General features: G+C 35.7%; 1 protein-coding gene across 3 annotated transcripts; it reads left to right on the top strand.

Annotated features, from left to right (window-relative positions):
• Positions 1 to 266: 266 nt before the first annotated feature.
• Positions 267 to 7,387, top strand: LOC121968116 (auxin response factor 7-like). Of its 3 annotated transcripts, none has more exons than XM_042518630.1 (16): positions 267 to 484; positions 630 to 936; positions 1,046 to 1,231; positions 1,852 to 1,967; positions 2,330 to 2,425; positions 2,533 to 2,589; positions 2,873 to 3,025; positions 3,181 to 3,265; positions 3,599 to 3,689; positions 3,818 to 3,982; positions 4,303 to 4,422; positions 4,507 to 4,582; positions 4,727 to 4,892; positions 5,769 to 6,226; positions 6,344 to 6,534; positions 6,670 to 7,387. In XM_042518630.1, exons 3-16 carry the CDS (start codon positions 1,186 to 1,188, stop codon positions 6,848 to 6,850), a joined length of 2,001 nt encoding a protein of 666 aa, XP_042374564.1. In that variant the 5' UTR covers positions 267 to 484; positions 630 to 936; positions 1,046 to 1,185; the 3' UTR covers positions 6,851 to 7,387. The 3 variants fall into 3 exon arrangements, with proteins under 3 accessions (XP_042374564.1, XP_042374554.1, XP_042374558.1); XM_042518620.1 differs by having other exon boundaries at positions 630 to 890; XM_042518624.1 differs by having other exon boundaries at positions 624 to 1,231.
• Positions 7,388 to 11,012: the final 3,625 nt, after the last annotated feature.

Raw genomic sequence — 11,012 nt, forward strand, 5'->3', positions numbered from 1 at the left:
TCTAAAACTCGTAAAATTAAAGTGGCATTCCGCCGTCCAATTGGCGTGTGGAGGATCGTTCGATAAACGGAGGGAGTACTAGATCTCAGGAAACGGGAAACGGGAAACGGGAAACGGGAACGCGGGGAGTGGCTTATCCGTGGAACGAGTAGGGAGCAGCGTCGTCGGAGGGTGCGGTGTAGGGTCTCGCAGAGACAGGTAGTGAAAAGAGGAAAAAGGAAAAATAAATAAATAAATAAATAAATAAAAGTAATGCCAGAAAAAGAAGCCGCCTCGTCGTTAAAGCCGGAGTGGTTCTCCTGTCCCCAAGCTTTCCTCCTCCGCCCATTTCCTCTTTCTGCTTCTTTCTCGCGGTGTTAGTCCGTGCGATTCTTCTTCGGCTACTCGATTGGCCGCTTGTGGTTTTCCCTTCTCGCAGGATGGCTTCGATATGAAATCTTTTGGTTGTGGAGGTAGAGATTAGTTGAGGATCTTCCCGTTGGGGGTAAGTTTCGATCTTGGAGGCTTTCGAGTGCGTCCTGCTCTGTTTGGGTTGTAGGAGTTTTATTCTGTTTTGAATTCCTTTGGCAAATTTGGCTTCTGTTCGATTTTTGATGTGGTTGTAATAGCTTTTCTCTTTCTAGTTACAGGGCAGATTTTGGGCCGAGGATTTGAGTTATACTGGTGTGCCATAAAAGAGATTTGTGCTTTAGGAGTGTAAAGTTTCTGTGAGTGCTAGCTAGATCTGTTAGTGTTCCCTGCTGCAGATCTGTGTTTGGGCGGAGAAACGGTGTAGGAGGCGCCTTTTCTTGTGCAACGTTAGCGGTGAATTCGGAGGCGGCGAAAAAGAGGTGCCTTTATTGCATCCAGCGTTGAAGGACCAAGCTACATCCGTTTCAAGAAAAAACAAGGTGAAGAAGGGGTGCCTTTCGAGCTTCTAGGTTTCCGTTTCACGATGTACGAAAACGTCAAGGCATCGCGGGGCCAGAATAGGGGTCAGATGCTATTGTAGGCAACTGCTCGCATATTTTAGGTGGTAACCGAGGTTTCGTTGGATTTTTGCTAGGGGTTTGTGGGAGACTGGAAGTACTGGAGCTGCGATCAGCCGGGATTCTGTGTGTACTTAAGTCGCCCTTCAACTTTGAAGTGCGAAACGGAACTGCTGCGCCTGTTTTCCTTTCTGAAGAGAAATTCTAAACTGGTTTCATGGCTTTGCCGCCATCAAATAGTTCATCCGCTGTACTTGGATCAGGTTAGAACTCTTTATTCTCTTTATTATTATTATTATTATTATTATTATTATTACGCAATTATCCTTTTGTTTTCTCCCGGAGTTCTCTTTTCCTTCTCATGGTTTTGTCGTTTCGCATTTAAATTTTTTTTTTAGGGCTTTTGGAGATGTTTATCATTCGAAATAGAATTCCTAGATTTGAACAATGAGTAAATTTGTTTTCATTTCCCAAAATTCTCATTCGGGTTTCATGTTTGTTGAGGTTGATCTTGTCCTATCTTTAGTGATTTCATTTCTGACCATTTTATGCTTTTACGTTTTCTCAAATACTTCATATTGTAGATCCTTTTCTTAATTAACCTTTTCTTCCTAGACGGTCTTGTTGACCTAATCTTTTATTCGCAAAATTTTTCTGCGACCAATATCACTTATTTGGCTTCTTAAATAATCATCCCTAGACAAATTCTCCTGGATCATTCCCTCTCCAATTAATAGAGTTTAATCTTTTGTTTTTCTTTATAGAAAACATCAAATTCACTATATTCATTCATCTACTAACCACTAGGTAATATGATTGTTCTTGGTTTTAGATGTTACTTTCAATTGGTTCCTGAACGCTGCCTATAATTTTATCCAATCAGGTACTTATGGCGATGTCTTGTACCCAGAACTTTGGAAAGCATGTGCAGGACCATTAGTCACTCTACCCCGTGAAGGTGAAAGGGTTTATTACTTTCCACAAGGCCACATGGAGCAGGTACTGGTTGAATTCTTTTTTACTGCTCGACCTCTTTATTTCCATCATTTTCTTCATCGCATAAGAACCATCAAGAACTACAGCCTATCTACTTACTTATGCTCTTTGAAATTGTCCTTTTCATTATCCGAATCCTGTACCTGCATGTTACTTGCTGGCCCTCGACTTTCTATATTTGGGTGCTTTAATAATTGCTAGGCAGGTAGCCTGTAATCCTTTTTTGAGGCGTACAGTATCTCTGTTTAGCACGAGTGGAAACTTTTTGTTGTATTTTCTTTATTAAAACTATGTATTTAAGGTGGTTTATTTTCTTAAATTTTGAGAAACTGGAGTTATTTCGTTTCTGTTTTTGTTTTTTTAAGCTTGAAGCATCGACAAATCAAGGGCATGATCAACAGATGCCCTTGTTTGATCTGCCATCAAAGATCCTATGCAAAGTAGTCCATGTGCAGCTTCAGGTTTGTCTCTTCCAAGACATTTTATGTTAGTGTGCCACAATACCTATGCTCATTCTTCCAGCCTTTTTACCAGCCAAATGAGTTACTTTTTTATGTGCTAATTTCAGGCCGAAGCAGATACAGATGAAGTTTTTGCTCAGATAACATTGCTACCTGAAGCTGATGTGAGTCTTTTGCTCATCATCATTTCCTTTTAGATTCTTTCATGATATCAGTAGAAAATAATAATTTGGAAAATAAGAATGACTTTTATAATCTGATTCTTTTACCAATATGATTGTACATACATTGGATTGCTATTTCCAGAATGTTTATAATTTTTCTTACCTTAAAGTAACAGGAAAATGTTGATTTGTAGCTTTCCTTCTTACTTGTTTGTCCAGCTTTAGTTTTGCATCATGTTCTTTCATTCCTTTAACCTGTTGTTTTTCCTTTTTGTGCAATCAGCAAAGCGAGGTTACTTGTCCAGATCCACAACTACAAGAACCTGAAAGGTGCAATGTCCGCTCATTTTGTAAGGTTCTGACTGCATCAGACACAAGTACACACGGTGGTTTCTCAGTTCTAAAGAGGCATGCAGATGAGTGTCTGCCTCTGCTGGTTAGTTGCTACTTTGAGAAATGATTTCTTTTATTGCTTACTAATTCTTATCTCAGTTCTCTTAATATATTGATTTATGTTGAAACTTCCTTGTATTCGTCTTTTGAAGTTATTTAGTGACAACTATTTATTTATTTATTTATTTTTGTGTGTAGGATATGTCCCAGAACCCACCTTGGCAAGAATTGGTTGCTAAAGATCTTCATGGAAATGATTGGCATTTCCGTCACATTTTTCGAGGTTTCTATGCATTATGCTGATTATTAAAAATTGCCTTTTTTGCTTTGTTCTTTTTAATCTGGATCAATTAAAGATTGGAATGTAGAAATCCACGGAAATAACACCATACTTTTCATGATATTGCATTGTCTCAACCCTGTTTGATTTTTCATGATATCTGTTATTATCTGTGTGGAATCATTTTTAGAATAAGTTTTTGTAGTAGTAGATGTTTATGGTTTGCAGCAATCCTAGTTTATTTTTCAATTGTTAATATTGATTCATATATTTAATCTCTGTATTGGTAAGTTACTGCAAGCTGACTTTTGCTAATCTGAGCTTCTCATCTTTCAGGGCAACCTAGGCGCCATCTTCTCACAACTGGTTGGAGTGTTTTCGTGAGCTCAAAAAGATTGGTAGCTGGTGATGCATTTATATTCTTAAGGTAATAGTTACGTTTGCTGTATTTTGCATATTTTTCAAATTATTTTCCAAGATTCATCTCATAATTATACTAAACCCTGATAACTTGGAGAAATAATAACCATGTATTTGTATATTCTTATATTGCAGAGGTGAGAATGATGAACTTCGAGTCGGTGTGAGACGGCTCATGAGACAAATAAATAACTTGCCGTCATCTGTCATATCCAGTCATAGTATGCATGTTGGAGTATTGGCTACTGCATCTCATGCTATTACTAGTGGGACTCTGTTTTCTGTTTTTTACAAGCCAAGGTTAATATTTTTCATTGTTTACTCTTTACCTTTTATGCATGGGCATGCAAAAACATGATTGTCTACTTAAATTACTAAAAAACATGTTTGTGGTTGGATTATAAAAATTATATTTAATTTTGCAAAATGCTTGATTCTCCTGTCAATCTTGAATTCAATTTCATTAAATCACCTCTTGAATATTTTCTAGATGAAATTGGAAACAATGATGCATTTATTATTTGATTTTCTTGTTACTGCTTGAACAAAATGAGGATTCCTAGTATTTTTTCTTGAAAGAAAAACTGAAGAAATTTACTATGAATGTGTTTATGTTTCAGAACAAGCCGATCAGAGTTCATCGTAAGTGTAAACAAATATCTTGAAGCCAAAAATAACAAATTTTCTGTTGGGATGAGATTTAAGATGAGTTTTGAGGGTGATGAAGCTCCAGAAAGGAGGTACTCTTGACTGTATATATTGTTGCTCAAATATAGTACCCTAGTTAATATATAGTAGCAATTTACAGTCTTTGATAATTACAGGTTTAGTGGAACTATCATTGGTGTAGATAAACCGTCATCATGTCGATGGACAGATTCAGAATGGAGATCCCTAAAGGTAAGGATTTCATGTTGCTGGCTTAAGACAAGTTTGCGAACAATAAATTTATACTATCAAGCATTGTTAATGTTGGTTATTACAAGTCCTACAACCTCTATATTGCCATTTATTCTTGTGAAATGCTTTGATTTATATGTACAGGTTCAATGGGATGAACCTTCATCTATTCCAAAGCCAGATAGAGTTTCACCATGGGAATTGGAACCACTTCTTACAACTACTCCGACATCTCAACTGGTGGTCAGAAACAAACGACCCCGATTGCCGGCTTCATCTGTTCTTACAACTGATGCTACTCCAACATTTGGTAATATTGTTCTCCCACACCTATTTTATCTTCTCTATTTGAGATATCTACTTAGTTGATGCCATTTGGACTTTTGGATTCACCAATCACATTGGTCCCCTACTGGATAAATATGTTTTGAGGATTAGCTTTTTTGTAGTCATCGTCTGAGCATGGGTGAACTCATGTAATGTCAAGGGCGACAGGTCATGCATTTAGTTGTTGCTAGTCGTAATGATCTTAGTTATGCTATCCTAACCCCAACCATCATCAAATTGACATTGGAACTTTCATGATTGCGTTTAAAACTTATCCACCATGCCATGTTCTCAAGTGCAATAAGTTTTATGTCAGCGTTTCTCCACTTTCCCAACCTGCTGAAGTATCACCTGAATATGCTCCTTGTAGTGGTGTCCATATAACGCTGCGTGGACTGGAGTTAAGAGAGCTGTTTTAGATGATCCAAATATTCAGTCTTGTATTATATATTTGCTAGATGACCTAATTGTGTAACAAGAGTTTCATTTATCTTATATATGAGCAGTTTAACACTAGAACTGCTGGCTGAAAATCCTCTGGATGAGTGATTTTTTTGTTCTCTTGATACAGTGACCTGCTTTTATCAGTGCTTCTGTAAGGGCTCAAGTTTTCAAAAGTAACAATTGTTTAAGATGTTTATGGATACTTTGATCGTATCGGCCAGTAGTATCACTAAACACTTTTCAACTTTTGTGATATGAACAAACTATCACAATCTATGATAGTAGTCAATTTTCTTCAATGACTTCTTATTTAGTTGTCAGTAGTCAATTTTCTTCAATGACTTCTTATTTAGTTGTCGCACTTTTGTATTTATGACATCATCTGCTGAAAGCACTCAAACTTTACCATTCATAGGGTCGCACAGAGGAAAAGAGATATATGCACCTTCCTGTCAATCACCTTTGTTCACATTGACAACAAAGCCTGGGTCAATTGTGCTGAATGCAAACAATGGGCCATCAGCTGGTAACAGCCCCATGTACTGGACGAAGATACAAAATCAAATTGATTCCTGTCTGACAGGTATTAATGATGGACAAAGTGAAAAAAAGATGGAAAGTAGTTCAGGCTGTAGGCTGTTTGGGGTCCAGCTAGTTGAGAGCTGGGGAGCCGAAGAAATCTCTGTACCCACTGCCTTCTCTTGTCTGAGAGAGGAACAGCCTGTGACATCTTTGGATGTTGATTCAGATCAACAATCTCAACCATCCAACTTTAACCAGTCTGAGACAAATGCACTCAGCAGTGAGCTTGAGAAGCCATGCGTGAGGTTAATTCAAGAATCTCAAAATCGACAATTAAGAAGCTGCACTAAGGTAATCATAAATCTATATTTTTTTCCTTCTTTATCATTCTGGATGACATTAGCAGATTCATATGGTGCACTCGGTGGTGATTTTTCCTCATAATGTTTATGTGCACTTATTTGACAGGTTCACATGCAAGGAATGGCAGTTGGGAGAGCAGTAGATTTGACTAGATTATATGGATATGATGATCTTCTTCTGAAGCTGGAAGAGATGTTCAATATTAAGGGAGAGCTCTCCAGCCAAATAAAGAAGTGGGAGGTTGTCTACACTGACGATGAAGATGACATGATGATGGTTGGCGATGATCCGTGGCAGTAAGGCTCTAAATCCTTCCCTCTTTAACTTTCTCACAAGGTTCCATGTTTGTTCTATTAACTCCCCAACAAGCTCTTTCTAACCGTCATGGTCAATTGTTGAACTAATTTATCTTTAATGGCACACACTTCCAGTGAGTTCTGCAGCATGGTCAGAAAAATAAATATTTACTCGTGCGAGGAGGCCAAAAGGTTGACCCCCAAGTCAAGGCTTCCTGCTATAAGCGAGGTGATTAAGCCTGCATCCAAGAACTCCTTGCTGGACTCAGAAACCACTGATAACAAGCTGGAAGATCAAATGCCGGCTTCTCACTAGGATCACTGGCTTTTGTCCTGCCAGTTCATGAAATTTTCTGTTTTAATCATCGAGGCTAGTGCAAGCAAATGTGCAAAAAATTGGTGCTGTTTGTTCTTTTGCTACTAATTGATTCCATGGGCATTGGGTCACTAACAGAAGCAACAAGGAAAGATAGAAGTGAGATGGTGCTTTAGTTTAGGCTACATGCTTCTTCTATGGGTCATTTTCTTCTTTGGCTTGGTCCTTGTAGGTGCGAGAAAAGCCATAACGCACCTGCCTCAATACTCATTGCATCGTGTCTCTATTGTGGACCGAGGATGAGGCATGCTACCCTTGTTCCTTCTTTAGTAGCTACCAAATAGATGTACATAGTTAAGGTCTATATCACACTTGCATTATTGCTTTGTCTGATTGCTTTAAGGGGGCTGCTTTGTTCGATAGTTTTGTGGTGTCATTTGTCTGTTTTGAAATTACTTTGTTCGGTAGTTATTCAAATAGTTTGTTAACTATGTTGAAATTTAACAATTAAATAAGATAAAAGTTCTTGTGGCATTATGATTTCCAGTTATTCCTGTTAAATGGAAAAGAAAGCAATTGCAGGTTTGGATGTATCTCTTTGGATATCAAAAAAGTGCTTCCTTGTGGGACTGATGTCTCGTGTCAAATCCTAAGTTCAATTGCCTTTTTGTATCAAATGTGTCTATACAAATTTTAGATGCAAACTGAGTTTGTTGAATCTGATCCAATCACATGAAATTGAGGCACATGCACATGATGTGTTTTAACACGTAGTGGGTTTGCTTACTTCTTTAGATATCAGCAGTATATTTTAATTTTTCATCGGTTGCGATTTAAAATCAAATATGATGTTCTAAAGTGAACCTCTTTGCTCGTTGTTTAGTTCTACCTCCATTCAATAGTCATGGTTTTAGGTCTTAGGCAAAATTATAGGTATGTTGATTAGCTAATGTGGTACTAATCATCATCTTGTGATTCTTGGCTTGTGACATTCACATTGTTTTTGTGACTAATTTTCAACAATTGCAATAAAATAAGAAAGAATCCTTCGAAGTTGCATCAAATGGTTTGGCCTCAACTGAGATTGCATATAACATATCAAAAACTAGTTAACTTGATTGGGTGCAATAGTTTCTCAGCTTTTCACGCTGAACTTCAATGACATATCATTGCAATAAGACCCTAAAAATGCTACTTGGATGTTTTTTAGGACTCTACCGGATATTCTTTCTGTAACATTCCAATCATGGGAGTCAAACTTAAACTTCAAAGTGAATAGGGTACATTTATCCTTTCACCAATTAATATCTCCCTTATTTTTGGCATCGCCCTTCATGGATAAATTCCAAGTAGGTTGAGGATTAAATACTCAGTGAATCGAAGACTTGATAAGTCAAATACTGATGATTAAGAAAGACCAGATAGTAAGTTATATAGACAACGCCTCTCAACATTGAAGATCAGAAGCTTCTTAGCCCATGAAGTCCGATGGTAGAAACTCTTAACAAGAAACTTCTAGTGAAGTCCAGAGTCAAGACTCACTTGTATAAAGACTACACTTAGAAGGGACTTAAGCTTAGAAATGATGAGTTTAAGTATTTAGTCGATTGGTACTTCACTTCACTTGTTAGTTGACTCAAGTACAAATGGAATATCATAGAATATCTTTGTTTGGTGATCAGTCAACTAGTGATCAAGTTGAGTTGACTAGTATTGAAAATCTGGGAAGAGAGTAGATGATAATGCTTATTTCATATGGTTCAGTATTATCGATTCCTTAATTAGATATAGACAGATAAATTATGAAGAGTTTTACCCCATAATAATAGTCAGGGTCTTCTCAATTATTCTTGAGGTCCTAGGCGGGAAAAAAAGTACCCTTCTCAATTATTCTTGAGGTCCTAGGCGGGAAAAAAAGTAAACCTTAATTTAAAAAAAATATTAAAAATCTTATTAGTTGTAGTAAAAGGTGAAATTCGTCATCCTATCGATCCACATAGCCGATCCCATGACCATCTATGAGAAGGTAAATCGAGAAATTGCAGTTGGTCACTATGGGGATGACATTTTTCTTAATTTTGTTGAGATTCGACTTCTTGCCCACTCACAATAGCCAAACTCAACCATGCCCCGGGACGACATTTAATTTTATTAGTAAAATTTAAAGGATAATTTCATAGATTATTAATGATTATTTTTACAATTGGAAACAATGGTCAATTAAGTCATGTAGCAATAACTTTATCTTGTGCCAATATCACTTTATGTTAACTAATTTGGCAACAAGTAATAAATTATTACAATATTATTAATATACATTTTAATTTAATTATTATTTTTAAAAAATTATCAAACAATTTTAACTTCGATAAAGGAAGGTCTTAACTCAATAAAATTATTGTTATGTGATCTAAAGGTAATATATTTGAATAGTAGATATAGTCACTACGTATAATATACCCATCTTCTAGATCTCATATTGACGAGAGCTTCGTGAACCAAACTATCTTTTTATCAATTTTAACTTCGATAAATTATCAATCAAATTTATTTAGCTAAAAATATTTAGCTATTAAACATCAATGATGAATTATTAAAAATAAAAGAGTGTGCCTCATGGAAGAGTAAGGATACAGTATAAAAAATGATAATGAAGGAGAAGAAAAAAATAATAAAATTTAGAGAAAATGATAATGTAATATTAAATATGTTTTGATTTCCAAAAGTATTTTTATAAGATAATATCAATTAAGTATAATCAATAAATATTTTTAATTTATTAACAAAATTTAATTTTGATTAGTAAATTAAATTTTATTAGTAAAAAATTTAAAATTATGAATTAAATTTTAATAAAAAAATAAAAATAAATTAACAATCAAATTTAACTTTAAAAGTAAAAAAAATTAAAATTATCAATTAAATCTATCACGAGTAAAAAAAATCAAATTTAACTTTAATCTATAAAAATTAAAAATTATTGATTAAATCTAAAAAAATTAAAAATTATTAGTCAAATATAATTTGGCTATAAAAAATAAAATTAAAAATAAAAATAAATCTTGAGTAAATTTAATTTTAACTATAATTTTAAATATTTAATATTCAAACTCATATATTTTTAAATATATATAAAATATATATATAATTTGGTGGATCCCAATATAATTGGGGCCCTAGACATAGGTTTTAATAGCCTATGCCTTGAGCCGGCCTTTACAATAGCGCATGTAGGAGGTGAGGTAACCCGTGGGGATGAGTTATTGGAGTAAAAGGTAAATTTATTATCTTCTTAGCAGTCCTTTCAAGATGATCCCATATTTTCTAGAAGAGGTAAATCACGGGGGCATTTGTCCTAGTACAATGACCCTTTATATGAGGGAAGCCAAACATCCAATAAAATATTTTGTATTCATTGTAAATTGACCTCAAAATCTATTGAAATAACCATCCATGCAGGGACGATGATATTGGACTGTTTGGGAAGTAGCTGAACTGAAGGAGTTTATCAACCTTCCATCTTTTAGGTCATCTCATCGGTGATATTGAGCCGAGTTGATGGAGGTCTGGCCGAGCTAGGAACAGTTGGATTAGTGAACTAAATGAGGTCGGGAATAGCAGAACTAAAGAAGGTCTGGAATGGCCAAGCTAAGGGTGATGGGGAGTGATGGAGCAGAAAGAATGTCAGGTTAGACCTTTCTTGGGGCTCAACTGACTAAGTGAGCACGACTTAACTGGAGCTTACTTTTAACCGGGCTCGATTTCGATTCAGACGGGTTTAACCTGCTCGATTTTGCCTTATAACTCAGCGCAACTCTGGACTCCGTTAATACACGTTGAGACAACTAATACCCACCTTATCATCTACTATGAAAGAAATTCCTTCAGAGAGATGGAGGAAGCTCATATAATCCTTTCAAATATAAAATAACCACAGAGAATATATTACCAAATGCCAGCACCAAAATCCTTAGAATGAGCATATATATTAAATATTTGCTATGTATAAGTTGTGTATTTCAGGTCCCCTTGCACCCCTATTTGTTAGATCACGAAGAGAAGCTAGAGTGGGGTGACTAGGCTCCGTCACTTGATTTATTGTGTTTGCTTATTGTCTACAAGGTTAGTATGACGACAAAAATATATTAAAAATAGTAGATGA

Source organism: Zingiber officinale, chromosome 1B, assembly GCF_018446385.1.
Source record: "Zingiber officinale cultivar Zhangliang chromosome 1B, Zo_v1.1, whole genome shotgun sequence".
Taxonomy (NCBI): Eukaryota; Viridiplantae; Streptophyta; class Magnoliopsida; order Zingiberales; family Zingiberaceae; genus Zingiber; species Zingiber officinale.

Excerpts from the sequence above, each read along its gene's own strand:
- LOC121968116 (XM_042518624.1), top strand. The coding sequence starts at position 1,186 with ATGGCTTTGCCGCCATCAAATAGTTCATCCGCTGTACTTGGATCAG. Across the intron at positions 1,968-2,329 it reads CACAAGGCCACATGGAGCAG|CTTGAAGCATCGACAAATCA; the intron begins GTACTGGTTGAA and ends TGTTTTTTTAAG. Across the intron at positions 4,423-4,506 it reads GATGAAGCTCCAGAAAGGAG|GTTTAGTGGAACTATCATTG; the intron begins GTACTCTTGACT and ends TGATAATTACAG.